The sequence below is a fragment of the Saccoglossus kowalevskii genome, chromosome 9 (assembly GCF_978046115.1).
Source record: "Saccoglossus kowalevskii chromosome 9, keSacKowa6.1, whole genome shotgun sequence".
Classification (NCBI taxonomy): Eukaryota; Metazoa; Hemichordata; class Enteropneusta; family Harrimaniidae; genus Saccoglossus; species Saccoglossus kowalevskii.
This window is the reverse complement of record NC_140649.1, coordinates 21,526,852-21,544,955: the sequence shown is the minus strand read 5'-3', so window position 1 is coordinate 21,544,955 and position 18,104 is coordinate 21,526,852. Positions and strand designations below refer to the sequence as shown.

General features: G+C 33.2%; 1 protein-coding gene across 1 annotated transcript; it reads left to right on the top strand.

The window, feature by feature from the left end:
• The first annotated feature begins 175 nt into the window (after window positions 1-175).
• LOC100374382 (uncharacterized) lies at window positions 176-16,487 on the top strand. The gene is made up of 4 exons (XM_002736482.4): window positions 176-313; window positions 9,883-10,067; window positions 13,215-13,370; window positions 16,172-16,487. The coding sequence occupies exons 1-4, from the start codon at window positions 295-297 to the stop codon at window positions 16,337-16,339; spliced, it is 528 nt and encodes a 175-aa protein (XP_002736528.1). The 5' UTR covers window positions 176-294; the 3' UTR covers window positions 16,340-16,487.
• Window positions 16,488-18,104: the final 1,617 nt, after the last annotated feature.

The window sequence follows — 18,104 nt, the reverse complement described above, 5'->3', positions numbered from 1 at the left end:
AGTGTGTCCACAGCGAATTCGTAAATATGGAGCTGCCTGCGAACTCGCAATCGTCAATATGGATCCGCCTGCAATCTTGCAACTTCGCTCGCACGGCACGGATTTGGGCAAACTTACATACTAGTATCTCTTTCAGAGACTTGACCGTACTGCGCATGTGCAAACGATGGCTGACGTCACATAAAAAATAAACCAACATCGGGTGGTACGTCTGGCGGAAACGTTTGCTGTAAACACACGTATTTTACACTTTCTACCACACAATTTCGTCTGTTATCAGGTCTGTTACGCGCAATGGAACAGAAGGGAAGCGGTAAGTACATTCACATTTGTCGTAGGACAGAGTATATCCAGCAGTAACAGTCAGGGCGAAATCAATTTCGCTCTATATGGGTCGAGACAGAATTGTTGTGCATTGTTATGCAGTACTTTCGGCCCATCTATCACATTTCGCTTTTAGTTCGCGGGTTTCTCGCAAATTACACATTTGTCTGAATTCGTACATGGCCAGTTTCCTTCGTGATATGGACCTACATTTGACAATTTATAAAATGTTGTGTTGATCGCGAACAAACGGAGGTTGTATTTTATTATTTACGCCCAAGACATGGGACGTTTGTACGGTGACGCATTACCAGCATTTCGTGGAAGAAACCACTCCTTTTTTACATTCGATTTTTGACAAAAATGCAAAAAAATTACCCTGAATAAATGAAAATGTGACACAATTACGTGGTCAGCTATTTGAAATCATGGGGTGGCTGGAGTGTGATCTTTTTTTTTTAAATTTATTTTCGCTGTGTCTTTTCTGCACAGTTTTATTTTGGAAAGACTTTCTTCTGTACCCCCCCCCACCCGACCCACAACTATATTTTTACCGTATGTACATAACTAGGATAGGTTTCCTCAGGAGGGACATATAATTAAATTAGGGGGTGTTAGAAGGTTGGAATTAGAGTGATGGGGTGATACAGAAGGTCTTTCCACTTGCCATTTTTTCTAGCAACCCCTCATGATTTCAATGGTCGACCCCTAACTTGTCCAGTCCTTGTCACCAGTGAGTTGTTTACTTACAGTTATTGACATACACACTTAGTAGTCTTTTTTCAAGGTTGTGTCAAGCATAATGTAATTTAAAAATTTAAAACTGGGATCAAGCATTGTGAAAATATGTAAAATCAGTTGAAAATTCAGCTTGCCTATGAGAAAAGAAAGTGGGCAAATATCAATAGTGACTGTACATGTCCATGCTGCAAGAAAGGTGATGCAATACTAAAACACTTTGTTCTCAAGTGTGAAAGCTACAAAGTCCACAGGAAAAATATGATGAAAAATATTAGTCATATCCTATGTAAAAATGGTGAAACAAATCTTTATTTTGATGAAGATATTACAAAGGGCGTAGCATTACTATGTTTCCGTTAGGCGATAGCACTCAGCATTACAATTATGAGATATGTGAAGAAATTATTATGAAAAGATTCCTTTTATTAATGCCGTTGAGGGACTGTACAAGAATATATGGATTAGATTCATTTCCTGTTAGTGTTTAAAATAATTTTTTTTGTATTTCCTTTTATATAGTATTTCCATTTATATAGTATTTGTTTTTTTCCTAATAATTTTATTGCAGCTCCTAATTACTTATTAGCAACAAATAATCAAGTAAAAAAATGTAGTGATTCAAAACTACCCGGTACCCATTTTTAGATTTTGGTATGCAGATGCGACTCTCAAGCCAGTACCATTACTTTTAATCAGTTCTAGTACGTCCTGTTTAATCACCCTCTCACTAAAAGTTTTCACTAATTAATCTCACATAACTGACCAGTAAATTTAGTACAAAAATTGTTGTTTACATTTCACTATTATGACATTGATGCATGTGTATGATTGGCTGACAGTATACAGTGTTCTATGGAATTATTCTAAAAATATTATTAAATTATTTGAAAAATATTAAGTTTTCTCAAAATATGTCACTGTACAACACAAAATGATGTTATTATATGGTGCCATGGGACAATAGCCCCATGATTGTACATAATAAACCAATGAATATTGTCATCTGATTTATGAGTTGGTTTCTTCCTTAATTCATAATACCAAAATGATAAAGAAGAAACTTCCCCGATTCATTTTTATTTGTAATTTGTTTGATCTTTCGAATTAACAGATTTGTGTTGATTTTTTACGAGTTTTTTTTTCGAACACTTTTAGAAATAAGTCACAATCTCTCTATGTCCAATCAGATTGTACTCACTAAAGGTCAAACCTATCTGTTACTGCCAACTTAATATAATAATAATGTGCCGCTGGATAAAAGAACATGTGATATGTGCAGCCAAAATATAGTTGAAGATGAGCAACATTTTTTTATGAAATGTCCAGCTTACAGTCACCGTAGGGACAAATTATTCCTGACTGCACAAAATAAAGTTCCAAATTTTGATAAAGAAAATAGTCAGAATAAATTCATTTTGATTATGGCAAACCATACTCTAGCACCAGCCTTAGCTGTCTTCTTAAAAAACAGCTATGGAACAAAACAGCAACAACTATCAGTGTATTAAGGCTACATTTTGTGTTCATTCTATATTCTGTATTCACCATTGGCTGCAAATTGTCTTTATTGTTTTTGATTTGTTTTATTTTTTTTAGAAAAGTTTTTATTTTTTGTTTTACTTTTTAGATTGTAGTTTGTTTTTTTTAAATTTCTTTCTGTAAGACCCTTTTTATCCTTTCCTAAGGATTTTATGCGTCTAATAAAAAAAAAATATGATTTATGATCCAACTTTCCATCTATCATTTTGATAAAAGGTGCAGATCAAACAGTTTTGACAAAACATTCTAATCTAGATTTTGATAAAAGTCAGAATCTTGAACACGCAACTGCACTATATTGGGGGCGGGGCTACTTCACAGAAAATTTTATGTTGCCTTGACAAGCACTGCTGCACAATGTATTTCTATGGGCTATATGCAGTAGCTGCTGTGGAACACTGGGTGAGAAGTCAGTGAAAATGACTAAGGTCGAGAAAATTACAATGGATAACAAAAGATAGATTTACAACATAAACAATAGTGTCCCATGATTCTTTGGTGCAATCCATGGGATTGAGTGGTTCCCTTTTAAATTTATTGGGGATGCCTGAATATAATAAGCATTGTAGGTATTATGTAGTTTTGTACATCATCTTTTATTTTTTCTTTATTTCTTTGTTGTAAAAAAATGTTTGAAAAAAAAAAGTTTACTTTGTGAAAAATGACATAATCAAATTTTGCTTCATTGTAAAAAGGTTGAATAGTCTAGTATTTGTCAACATCTTGTGACATTGCTGCCATTTTGAAGTTTATTTTACAATCACCATGTAGTCCTCAAAATATCTATCACGCCAAAGCTGACTTGGTTTAATTTGAATTTCTATGAAATCCTGAAAAAAGTTAGTCAATCACAAATTTTGGTTGATAGTTATTTAAGCTATTTTATCTAATCTGTAATATCAACATTTCACTAATTTAAAATAAAGTATTTTCTCACACTAAGATTGTTGGCGCTTAAATTAAATTCAGTCAGGTTCGCTAAAATGGTACACATGTGTAGATATTTCAATATGTTCTACAGTATGTACACATACTAGGTTTTGAATTGGTATTAATGTTATAAAAAAAAAAAAAAATTGCCTGTACATGTATGATGTCTTCATGGCGAGTATGCTGGATAATTATTTATTGGTGTGTGTTGATGTTTACTACCAACATCGTATACCCAAAATAAAACGTAAAAGTCATGGTTTATTTTTCAGTTTATTATCAGAGTTCTCCACAGAATTTTAGAGTAATACCAAATAAAACAAATATGGTGTTTCTGGTAACTGCCTGAACAAATATTGGGTTTGTACACATTTAGCTGGTTTTAAGGTAGAGATGCAGGTTCGTGGGCACTTGGGAGTGAAATTTTTTTTTTTTTTTTTGCTTTTTATTATCCAAAAAGTCTTGGCTATAGACTGTTGAAATTTTGTAGAATTGTGAATAGTGGAACATACTCAAAAAACGATTTTAAAATATAGATAACAGGTGCAAACATTCTCTCTTTTGAATGCTTAGCAAGATGTAGCAAGGCTGTACATAAATAATAAAAAAGAAAACATGGTGAAGAAAAGAAATGACGAGATCTCCATATTATGCACTGTATTTAACTTTTTACAAAATGGTAATACATTTAAATTTGAAACTGTAACAGCCATTTTAATTACTGGTATGAGCATTAGGAAACTTCTTACTGAGTGAATTGTTATGCAAATTAGCAATAATCTCAGCTTCTTTTTAGTGCACATTCCAGAACTTTAAAAAAAAATAGCGCCTAGACGCTTTGACCTTTTGTTTTGAAATTTTCACAAATGATTGACAATGTGTTTATCTTCAAAACGCCGTGGGGGCATTGTTTTTAGTTGAATAGTGTTACAGCAATCGTACAGACAACTAGCCTCGGTGTTAATTTATGCATAAACTTGAAGTAGTGAAATTTGAGCTGCTGCCCTACAAAATTTACAACTGGTAGACAGTTTTCAAGACAGCGTTTTTTTCATAGTAAACAGATGTACCCATAAACCAATTTTGACAGGAAACAGAAGCATGGTTTAGAAGCTAATTTTTTTTAAATCACTTTTGACCAAAAAAGCACATTTTTGTGCACATTTCAAACTACAGTGTCCATAAAATTAAAATACTAACAAAACTTTAAAATTCATACAATAAGCTTTCCGAAAATATATAGTTTTGTGGACAAGGGAGGTCATCTTGGTTTTCTAATTAACTAATTAAAATACCTGTCAGGTAAACTGCATCTCTACCTTAAGCTAGTTTTAAACAAGCTAAGCTTACTTTCAAATTAACTGTCATACATCTAAATTGTGCATTGTAATCTGCTGAACTATTTCTCATATTTGTAACATAGGTAAATACTACAAAAGACAAGTAATTTGTCAAATCTAAAAACACTTATTACTTCTAAGTTCTGTTATTTAAAACAACACATAAGTTGAACCAAAATGATCCATTTAGGTTAGTTTGCTACCATTAAAATTGTTGTGTGATGATTCACATGCAAGTCGTTCATATTTAAAGTTTTACAAATAAAGAAGGATGGGTTTTCCTCATAACACTTGCAAAATAACATCCAAATATTATATATTACTTCCCGAGTATGGGCGTTTGTGCCCGATTGCAGGTGATCATTTGCCCGGCGTTAGGAGGGCAAATGATCTCATTGCTCGAGGGAACTAATGCCCATATTCGGGCTGTAATATTTTTATTACATGCCTTTAATAACATAAAAAATACAGGGTTTTATATCTTAATGTTTAAAGGTAATTCTTATTGGTAAAAGGGTACATTGTTCATAAGCAGTAACAAAGTTTTGCATGCAATCACGTTAATCGATAAGTTTGGCACTGCGGACGGATATGTTTACGCATCCAGTTAACCAGCTCCCTGACAACCTGCAGACGATAATGGCTGCAGCAGACGAAATGGATATTATGCAGTGGTTGCGTTCGATAGGACAGGACCAACTTGATGAAATTCTTGGACCAGCACCAGAAAATGAAGTACCAGACGAAGTTGATGGTTTTATAAAAGCACACCAGAAGCAAAGTACCATTAAAACCACTGAATGAGATGTCCGTCGCTGTACAGAGTGGCTAACTCAGAATACCGGAGAATTGCGGCGCCTCGAAGACATACCACCGGTCAAGTTGAATGAACTTCTGGGAAAATTTTTCATCAGCATAAATGACGGAGACGAATATGAGCCAGCTTCCCTTTCCAACATGAAGTGTAGTTTGGAGCGCTATCTTCACAATAAGAAATAATCCACAAGTCTAAATGATTGAGTAGTTCCAGGAATTTCTTTGATCGTTGGACCTCTCTGTTGCTATTGACGACGGTCCTTACATGGCTCACTGGACCGCACAAATCTCCGGATGTTCCTATTCTAGAGTGTGTGTTTGATTGATTGATTTATTATATTATCAGCCTTTTCAAACAATATTACTGTGGAATACTTTATTTTCGCTGGAATTAATTTTCGCTGAAAAGGCTTTTTGGGCGTTTTGTATGGAACTTATTTTCACTGATTTTTGATGAATTTAATGTGAAATATAGGAAAAAAAGTATATTCGCTGGATTTTATTTTCACGGAATCATCCATTCAGCGAAAATAGCGAAAATAAATTCCAAGCGAAAATAAAGTATTCTACAGTATTTTACAGATTAAAAGTATACTTTGTCACAAAATGTGTTATATACCAGTATATACCGGTAGTCTGAAAGCTGGTGAAAATGGATGCAAATATTACAGGAGTTAATCCGTTGTTTGTGTTTGTTAGTTTAATTAAAACAAACAATAAAACAAATAAAATATAATTGAATGTAGACCAGACCAGACCAGACCAGACTTGTAGTTGGATCTTTGTAAACTACCAGTACTTGCATATGGTTTGCAGGGATGGAAATGGTTGTTTTGTGATTGGTAAACACTCAATATAGGGAAAATCATTTTTACATACATGTAAACATTTACCTATATCATATATATCTTGTAATCTCAACTACTAAAATTCCAACAGAAAAATCACCTACCCTGTTAAGTGAAATTAATGTTGCATTAAAATGCAAAGTTTTTCTGAAATGGTAAGTCCATCTGATAGCCAGCTTGGATTGCACCCAGTGTGCAGTTTTGGGAGAGATTTTTATTTTATTTTTTGTATTTTATCTTTCTCCATAACAGATTTTTACGGATTTTAAAAATGACATCTGAGTTAATATTTAGAATACATTTCTTTCATACAAAAGGTGCTGGTCATTCACTACAATTAGGGAAGTGCATGAAATTGAGAAAATGCAACACTGTTGAAATGACCTTAGCTAATTTGCATAAAAAAAACTCAATTCATTTGCATGAAATAAACATTTCCATAAAATGGATAGGTAGGGTTACCAGGAACACAGAATTTATTTTATTTGGTTGAGGTAATTTTGGATGAACTAATGGATAAAAGCTAAATACAAAAACAATGAAAACATGTATAGATAATTAACAAAATTCAATTGTTGGGCAAAAATAGCAGTGATCCTAATTTTTGCATTCATTGGATCAAAAACTAATAACAAATTAAAGGTGACTGAATTGTTAGAGGAAAACTTAAAATCAGAGTCAGAGGTAACATGATAATTTGTAGGTAACAGTAATTTGTAGAAGTAAAGGTTTCAGTCTAGGTACATGTATGTGTAATTTTAAATGATAAAATCCCCTTTTTAGCTCCGCTGTCGACTTTGTCGAGCGGAGCTTATCATATGAGTGATTGTCCGTCTCCGTCGTCCGTGTCAATGTTTTACTTTTTCGACTTCTTCTTGAAAACTACAAGCCTGAATGCTTTGATACTTGGTGTATATGTACCTTGGGTAGACCTCTCTTAGGTTTGTTTATTTCATGTTGATATCTTCAATTCTCTAATTTTGCTGAATATTTTTGTCATTTTTGGTAAAAAGTGATATTTTCGACTTCTTGTTAAAAACCGCAAGTGCAATTGCTTTGATATTACATATATAGGTACTACATGTGGACCTCTCTCAGATTGTTCATTTTGTAATATCTTTAATTCTTTAATTTTGGTGAATATTTTTGTCATTTTTGGTAAAAAGTGATATTTTCGACTTCTTGTTAAAAACCGCAAGTCCAATTGCTTTGATATTACATATATAGGTACTACATGTGGACCTCTCTCAGATTTGTTCATTTTGTGATGATATCTTCAATTCTCTAATTTTGGTGAATATTTTTGTAATTTTTGGTAAAAAGCGATAATTTCGACTTCTTGTTAAAAACCGCAAGTCCGATTGCTTTGATATTACATATATAGGTACTACATGTGGACCTCTCTCAGATTTGTTCATTTTGTGATGATATCTTCAATTCTCTAATTTTGGTGAATATTTATGCAATTTTTGGTAAAAAGTGATATTTTCGACTTCTTGTTAAAAACCAATAGTTCAATTGCTTTGATATTCCATATATAGATACTACATGTAGACCTTTCTCAGATTTGTTTATTTTGTGATGATATCTTCAATTCTCTAATTTTGGTGAATATTTTTGTCATTTTTGGTAAAAAGTGATATTTTCGACTTCTTGTTAAAAACCAAAAGTTCAATTGCTTTGATATTACATATATAGATACTACATGTAGACCTTTCTCAGATTTGTTCATTTTGTGATGATATCTTCAATTCTCTAATTTTGGTGAATATTTTTGTCATTTTTGGTAGAAAGTGATATTTTCGACTTCTTGTTAAAAGCTGTAAGTCCGATTGCTTTGATACTATACATATTGTTCATTTTCTAATGATGTCTTCAGTTCTTTAATTGAAATGTGCATTGCTAACAGCGGAGCTATCTCAGCCGATAGGCTGCTTGTTGTTATGCTTCCCTGAGCTTGTGATAAATGAACAATGTACACATGTATAGTTTATTTCTGACACCTTGAATTTATCTTATTTTAAGTCACAGAGTTAAAAATAGTTTCATACATTGTAAGTGTGGGTGTGTAAATTTTATACACTGGCTATAAACAAATTCACATAAAAAAAAAATCGCTGCAAATATGTCATGGGAAGGAAAAGTCACAGAAATGTAGTAGATCAGGGTGTTACTGGTGCAACACAATGGTTTGTAAGTGTGTGCATTCAGTATCTATATCTGACATGCCCTGACCGATCATGTCACGCACGCATGCATGCATGCATGTCACATGCATTCATTTCATGAAAATTTAAGATGGTTGAATGGCGCTCATTTCAGTGTGAAAAGTTCATCAAAATTAAGCATATCTGTAATTTTAGAACTGGGTCTCAGTCATGTATGCCCAGAGTCAACATGTTGTACAATACATATCCTGCTACTGAGAATTAATGGTGATGAAAATAAATAAAACAAAAGCATGGAAATATTCGCCACTTGAGGGTGCAGTACGTATTGTTTCATGAATGCAAATACCCAGGATTTATTCATTTTCCAATAAATTGTACTTCCGGATATAAAAAGGATATTGACTTAAGTTGGGGTCACCAGCTTAATTTTCAAAAACTATTGTTGTATTTTAGTGGATAGTGGCCATTTTGACAGCACTGTAAAGAAGTTAATTATTCACTGGGTTTTAATTTAGCTTACATGTATTTCGCTGAGTGGAAAATGCACTAAATTAAGACCCAGTGAATATGTAAAATTGAGCATAGAACACATTATCTAAATGACAAAACCGTGAATTTAAAACCCATTGAATATGCCTGAAATGGTAAATCAGTGAAATTTAAACCCAGTGAAAATTAGTCATTTTACAGTATTATATCACTTTGACTACCGTTATAGGTTCCTTTGGCATAAATATTGTGCCATATCTCAACTTGTCACCTGGTGACATTAGGCTGAAAAAAATCATATATTATTCATGATGCAGTACTACATTGTGCTCTATGGAATTGTTGTAAAAATAGCATTTTGGGGAAATGTTGGAAAATGTTCTCAAAATACGTCACTGTAACACACAAAGAATGCCATTTCATAGTGCCGTAGGACAATAGCTTCATGATTTTACTTTATAGACCAATGAACACTGTCATGCGATTTATGACAACTTTCTCAAAAATTATGAATAGGCTTCTATTTTAAGGACATTTAAAGTACAATGCTTGTAGAAGGGTATATATGTACTTACATGTTACTAAATGCACTGCTAGATATTTCCATGGTTTGTTGATTTGAAGACATTCAATGTGAAGACTAAATATAGAAGTCTGTAATAAATACACATTTTTTCTTTTCAGATATGACTCAACCTCCATACAATGCCCCGGCTGATGCTCCGCCGCCATATGGCCAGCAGTTTCCTCAACAACAACAACAACATCAGCCACCATATACAGACCAACAATACCCGGCTCAGCCATACCCGGCTCAGCCATATCCGGCACAGCCTTATCAGCAAAGTGTGTCAAATACAAATGTGGTGGTAAGAAACCTAGTGATCTAAAAATGAATTGTTGTAGCATAACCATTAACTATTGACAATGATTGATGCATGAAGTAACTGCAACATTCTGGTTTCTGCAAAATATCTGGGTCAGAAGTTTTATTGCCAATAGCTTAGATGTCATACATGTACATGGTGCATAAGTTGTTGTCCCGAAGCAAAATTTTTATCAGAGCTTAATAATTAGTTGCCATGTTTCATAATTGAAAAAAGTGTTGTGGAAATCAATGACGACTTGTTTCTTCAAAAAAAACATATTCCCCTAAGCCAAGCATGGTGAACGAAAGATGTAATTTGAATAAATTTTCGTGAGTGGTAAGATGGTTACAATGTTAAACGAATAACAAAAAATCATCTTTTCTGGGGTGGTCTTTGCGTATATGCCCACTCCTTACTTTGCCAGATTTTACATGTTGAGGCCCCTGGGCTTATAAGAGGGGAAGTATAGTAGTACGTCTATTGTTGCAATTATGGCGAATTTAATTTTATTAGTCCCCGTTCGGACGCAGTCCGAAAACGGGGACTTATGTTTTGCCCTGTGTGCGTCCGTCCGTCCGTGCGTCCGTGATCACCTGTATCTCGAACATGCATGGACCAATTAAGTTCAAACTTCACTCATACATCACACATTATATGGGACATATGCACATGCATTTTTTTCATGATCCGATTAACGATAGTCGAAAAGCGGCCATTTTAAGGCCGAAAATGCATCAAAATCACACATTTTCACCATTCCGGACCCGGATCTCAGTTATGCATGGACGGATTTTGTTCAAATTTGGTACATACATTAAACATAATAGGACCTTGCTGCACGTCATTTTTTTTGGGGGGATCGGGTTCGAAATGGCCGACTGGCGGCCATTTTGTTTTAAAAAATTCAGTTCTGGATCCGTATCTGAGACATGCTTGGATTGATCGAGTTCAAACTTCACACACACAAGGTACATCATGTCACAAATATGTATGTGCATTTGTTTCATGATCTCATTAACGATAGCCAAATGGCGGCCGCTTTAAGGCCGAAAATGCATTGAAATCGCACATTTTCACCATTCCGGACCTGGATCTCAGTTATGCATGGACGGATTTCATTCAAATTTGGTACATACATTAAACATAATAGGACCTTGATGCACGCCATTTTTTTTTTCGGATCAAGTTCGAAATGGCCGACTGGCGGCCATTTTGTTTTAAAGAATTCAGTTCTGGATCCGTATCCGAGACATGTCTGGATTGATCAAGTTCAAACTTCACACACACAAGGTACATCATGTCACAAATATGTATGTGCATTTGTTTCATGATCTCATTAACGATAGCCAAATGGGGGCCGCTTTAAGGCCGAAAATGCATTGAAATCGCACATTTTCACCATTCCGGACCCGTATCTCAGTCATGCATGAATGGATTTTGTTCAGATTTAGCACAATGTACATATGCAGGTGCATTTCGGTCATGATCTGCTTTGAATGTATATGTCACTCAAATATGAACGGAACGGGGACGTGTCATTGACAATGACTTGTTTACTAATAACCCTGCATGTGTGGCATATTTTTATTTATTCACTAATAATTTGTACGTTGAACCATTAATAAATAAATAAATTTTTAGCCGTTCTAGCAACAAGTTATTAGTAAATAAATAAATACAAATATGTCACACTTGACGAGGTATTGGTAAATAAATATAAATATGCCACATGTGTAGTATACTGTGCATGGAATTATTAGTAAATATAATTAGATCGTACTTGCAATGATTTAAAAACAAAGAATAAAAAATATGCTATGCTTGTAATGCACAAGCTACAAAATGTATTACTGCCAAGATATGCGAGAATACCCGGTAATTTATATATTCAACTTCTGACAAAGTCAGGGAAGGGGCTTGTAATTTCGCCTTCATCAGTCCGTCAGTCCGTCCAGAGCGATTTCTCAGAGATGGCTGGGCCGATTTTTTTAAAACTTGGTACGGGGACATAGTGGTCAACCACACTTGTGCACGTCAATTTATTTTCTGATTCGATCAAATATGGCTGACTGGTGGTCATTTTTAATGCCAAAATTCAGGCAAATTCGGCCCTTGTGTGTCCATCGTCATTTCTCTGAGATGGCTTGACCGATTTTGTTGAGACTTGTTACAAAGACAAAGGACCACCCATACAGATGCACGTTGTTTTACTTTTTTGAAATGATCAAATACTAGTATGGCCGAATGGCAGCCATTTTGATTGTTATTCATGGCTTTTGTCTGCCCATTGATATTTCTCAGAGATGACTTGACTGATTTCAGTGATACTAGGTACAAAGACACAGTGAGGAGGTATACATATTCACATGAATTTATTTCCTGATTTGATCAATATGGCTGCCTGGTGGCCATTTTGAATGTCAAAATTCTGTAAAATCCAGTTTTTTGGGTGTGTCCATCATCTTTTCTCGGAGATGCCTGGACCAATTTTGCTGAGACTTGGTGACAGAGTGACCATTGGTACAGATGCACATTGACTTATTTTTTCAAGGAATCAATTAATCAGCTCATTTGCATATTTAATTATTAATTTGAATTCTTGTTAATATCTTGTGAACTAATAGTCTAAATCAGACCAAACTTAGTAGAGACTTGATTTGTCAATATAAGATATTTGCTATGCAATATTGACTTTCAACTTAATTAATGAGCTAATTTGAATATTTAATTAATTTTGAATTTTTGTTAATATCTTGTGAACTAATAGTTCATGTATTTGCTATTTAATATTGACTCAATTGAATTTCCATATTCAATTAATTGTGAATTTTTGTTAAAATCGATGCAAATTTTACCAAATTTAATGGAGATATCCTAGCTGTTAACTTTGAGTAACATACTTTTGATTTCCAACTTAATCTTCCTACCCGATTTTATACATATACATTGAAACTTTATAATTCATAGCTAACTATAATCACATCTCACAAGTGGGGGCTGTGTCATCTTCAGATGACTTGTTCAAAGAATTAGACTTTCAACATAATTGTGGTTTTTTTCAACGAAATGCTTTGTTAACATTAAATTGTGATGTTTGAACATAATGATTTTGCAATCTAAATGAGATTAATGTTTTTCTCATTCCAGGTATCTGCTCCACAGGCACCGCAGACGGTTGTGATTCAACAGCGTCGGACTGATGCCTTGATTGGCCTGGATATTGCCGGTATGGTTATGGCAGTTTGGCATACATTCTGTTGTTTCATTCCACTGGGAATTGCAGCCATTATTGTGTCTGCATTTGTAAGTATACTCAATTCTGAAATGAATACTGTAAAACATGTTGAAAAAGCGACATGCAATTTTAGCAAATTGGGGTAAAATGACGTAATAGCGAAATGTTGATTTAGCGAATGATCAATTTCTCTTGTCATTGTTAACTTCCTGTTTTCACAATACTTTTCTGTCTCGTGCCAAAACAAATGGGCAGTTATCACCTCCATAAAGACAAAAAAACTGTTAAGTGTAATTAGGAAGCGCCCCATTATGTTCCTGATTACTGTATACTAATCCCCAAGCCTTGGCCATTTTGAATTAGCAACATCTTGAATTAGAGAATCAGTTCTCTCGCTAAATTCGCTAAAACGCCATGCTCACAAAAAAAAATATGTTTTACAGTATTTTATGTCAGTTACAGGCAATATTTTTAACCCATCAGGAGAGTGCATGGTTGAGGCAAATAGAAAAAAAGACAGTAAAAATGAATATGAAATTTAACAAGCTCCATTTTTTTTAAATACAGTTACAATTTAAATCAACAATAGTAGACTTCTAATGAAGATAAAGCTTTGTAGGATTTGTTGAAATGATTACAATTTTCACTTCTTTCTGTGTATTGTCGAAATATTTACATTCAGACCCATGTTTACAAAGAATGTGACGGCATATTATTATAAGGACAGTTTTCCCAATTAAACAAAATATATTATTTGATCAATGACATCATGGTCCGTGACTAATGATGGCCTAGTGAATTCCTAAACATTTTTGTGTTTTGCATAATTTCAATTGTTGAATTGTTGGTAAGCAATCATAATTTAAATTTTAGCTGTGTTTCTTGAAGTTATTCCTGTGGTGGCAACATCTCTCTTTCAACAATGGGATTTTGAAATGAATGATAATCAAAGAAAGCTTAGAAAGAACTCCCATGTGCTGAGAGTATTGGAGACACATTAAATATAATTCGAAATTACTTAGCTGAAAACTAATTATGCAAATCAGAAAATTAATATGAACAGATTTGAGTGTAAAACTAATGAGGTCTGCACAATGTAACAGAAAATCTATATACCAAGTTTAATTGAAATGTGATTAGAACCAAAAAATTATGAATTATTATGCTAATTAGGGAATTAATATGAACAGATTTTTACCCCCAAACTAATTAAGTTTCATTGAAATGAAATAATTAGTACTTTAGATACCAGTGTGAAAGCTTAAAATTGGTTAATTATGCAAATTAGGTAATTAATATGGACAGATTTTAACCCACAATTATCCAGGTCCATGTACAAACATTCATAGATGTGTGATGATTAGTACTCGAGATATCAGTGTGAAAGTTGGAAATTGGTTAATTATGCAAATTAGGTGATTAATATGCACAAATATTTACCCTATAACTAATCAGGTCTCTGCATAGTCTTAAAGGATCTATGTACCAAGTTTCATTGAAATGCGATGATTAGTACTTGAGATACCTGTGGAAAAGCTGAAAATTAACTAATTATGCAAATTAGGTGATTAATATGCACAAATATTTATTCGAAACAATCAATCTCTGCATAGTCTTTGAGTATGTAAGTACCAAGTTTCATTGAAATGTAATGCTCACTACTTATATCAAAAGCTGAAAATTAATTAATTAATTATGCAAATTAGGTAATTATATGTACTGATATTACCATAAAAAATATCAGGTCTGTGCAGTGTCATATGACATCTATGTACCAAGTTTCATTGAAATGTGATGATTAGTACTTGAGATATCAGTGGAAAAAACGAAAATTGACTAATCATTATGCAAATTAGGTAATTAGTATACACGGATTATTACCAAAAACTAATCAAAACCTAGCATTAGTTCAGAGCATCTATGTACCAAGTTTCATCAAAATCCAATGAGTGGTTATTTAGATATCAGTGGAACAGTCATGGAACCACTAAAAATTAGCTAATTATCATGCAAATTAGGTAATTAATATGCACAGATTTTTACCAAAAACTAATCAAATCTGCGCATATGTTCAGAGCATCTATGTACCAAGTTTCATCAAAATCCAATGAGTGGTTCTTTAGATATCAGTGGAACAGTCATAGAACAGCTAAAAATTAGCTAATTATCATGTAAATTAGGTAATTAACGAGCATGGATTTTTACCAAAACCTAATCAAATCTGCGCATTGGCCCAGAGCATCTATGCACCAAGTTTCATTAAAAACCGATGTATGGTTCTTGAGATAGCAGTGGAACAGTCGGACACACATACACACATACACACACACACAGACACACTAACTGCAAAGACTCCCATTTTGTGCTTCGCACATGGGAGTCAAAAATTACAATCTTATTTAAATTTGAGACTGTATATTACGTATTGTATAATACATATGGCTATATTACAGCCATACCATTAGTTAAAACATCTTTCACTGTCATTGTTATTCAAAATCTTCTTTTCAAAATCAGTACTTCCGCACTTGAATAACAGGCATAACTCTAAGAGTCACAGCTAAATTGTGATTAAAACTAAAATGTTAGATTAGATTCCAGAAAATTTTACAAAATCACTTCATTAGATGCTACTTGTATGTTCAATAGTGTTTTAAGACATGTGATATAACATGTGACATGAATGTTTTACGTATGAACACATTGTGGATTTCACTAAGATGGGCATCACTTGGTTTTCCAGTTGAGTTTTGTTTTTATTTCAATTCAAAGAAACTATCGCCTTGTACATTTAAAAATTAGCTTATTAAGCCACATTCTTTAGTGCAATCCCTGTCTTAAATATTTTCCGACTTTTTTCTTGTTTCAGGCATTTGGATTTCGGGCTGATGGTAAACATGACACGGCCAATAAGTTAAGCAAGGTCTCAATTGGTCTCTCCATTGCAGGTTTCATACTTGGCGTGGTCCTCATCATAGTCATTGTAGTTTTACTGATGAACGCTTCTTCTTCTTATGACTATGATGGTTATAAATAATGAAATGCAACTATCAGAGAGTGAGGTCTTCTTTAATCCTTCAAGTTAACTTTTGTCCCCATTCGCAAATTTGTAACACACATAATTTTTTTAATAATTTTTCCAAAATGTTGATCATTTTGAAATTTTATGTCTACTTGATCCAAAATTATCAAAAAATATATGGAAAAATACATAAAATCTGGCTTTGATGAGACAAATGACACTCAAAGGGTTAAAGTTGCATTCCCGCTTTGTAAATATGTGAACCATCATTCTCAGAACAGATGAAAATATAAAATGCAATGTAAAATATGAAATATTAACTGTAGATGCCCTGCTTTTCTTTTTGTCCATTTCATTCTGAGAGTACTGGAGGTACTTACCCCTTACAGACAAACAAACAAACCTACAATGTAACTGGCCTTCAAGGGCAAAACAAAGCCTCCTAACTCTGTGTTCATTGTTTACAAGTCTTAATTTAAGTGGCTTGCTATTCTGCAGTTAATTACTCATTTCAACATTGCATGGTATAAATAATAGCCAGGAGTAGATGGCACTTATTTTGTCAATACAACTTCAAAGGGGCAGAGGCTGCAAGTTTTACCATTTTTTTCGTATTATTTAATTTACATAATACCAAGCCAAAACTGTGGTTCCAAATGAATAAACACTTGTTATATGTGGCATGAACTTGTGATATGGCATATTTGTTTATTAATAGCATGCAAATAGCTGGAAAACAAACTTTTTATCAAGCAATTACTGTAAATTAATTTATTTTCAATATTTTCACTGGAAGGATAAATCAGTGAAAATATAATCCAGTAAATATACCTTTTTTCCTATATTTTACATTCAACTCATCAAAAGTCAGTGAAAATAAACTTCATACAAAACAGTGACAAATTTATTCCAGCTAAAATAATAAAATAAAGTATTTTACAGTAGCCATTTAGTAGGTTGTACAAGTTCTGTTTGCATATGCATGTCACGAGCATCTTAATACTTGATTCCATCCATGTTTGTTTGGTACAAGAAAGGTCATTTAGGCTCACAGTTACACAGCATAAAATGTACAGAAAAAATTGACTTAAAACAAATTGCTTAAGCCTCAACTTTTTGTGTTTCATGTTTTGTGAATTTTTATATTCCAGTATGCATAAAATCATTGGTACTTATAAACAGATATTTGACTCATTTGAAAATGGATTTCACTGTTTCACATCCTCAAAGTCGGAGCTAAATTCAAATTTTGCATTCCTGTGTTTTTATTGCTGCACATATACGCAATGCATTATGGGAGATAACTTTGATTTGTATATAACTGAAAAATATTTAACATACTAGAAACTCACTAAATTGTATGTCAACTTTTCAAACAAATTTTTAACAATATTAGTACGTGTATTCATATTAATAATATACAACTTTTTCATTCTCAAGGAAAATATTGAGATAAAAAGAAATAAATCTCTCCATAGAAACCAATGTGAAAATGAACATTTTCACAGTTTTCTATTCAATTTCGAAATCAAACATCCTAAAAAGTTGTCCAGTGACTGTAATTGTGGTTCTCTTCATTTTTGATAATAATGAAATTAGGACGAACATGATTTATATTCTTCAATTTGGCTTAAAATTCTTAAAATTTTTAGCAGATGAAAAAAACAAGAGATTGTTCATTCAAAAGAGGTATCTGTTTTGTGTTTCCATTCTTTGCATTCCTTGCATGTCTTTATGTAGTAGTGTTAGATTTTAATTATAGTGATGTTGTCATGCTGTT

Bases quoted from the DNA above. Each gene is read 5' to 3' on its own strand.
- LOC100374382 (XM_002736482.4), top strand. The intron at 10,068-13,214 runs GTAAGAAACCTA...TTCTCATTCCAG, and splicing joins TGTCAAATACAAATGTGGTG to GTATCTGCTCCACAGGCACC. The intron at 13,371-16,171 runs GTAAGTATACTC...TTCTTGTTTCAG, and splicing joins CCATTATTGTGTCTGCATTT to GCATTTGGATTTCGGGCTGA.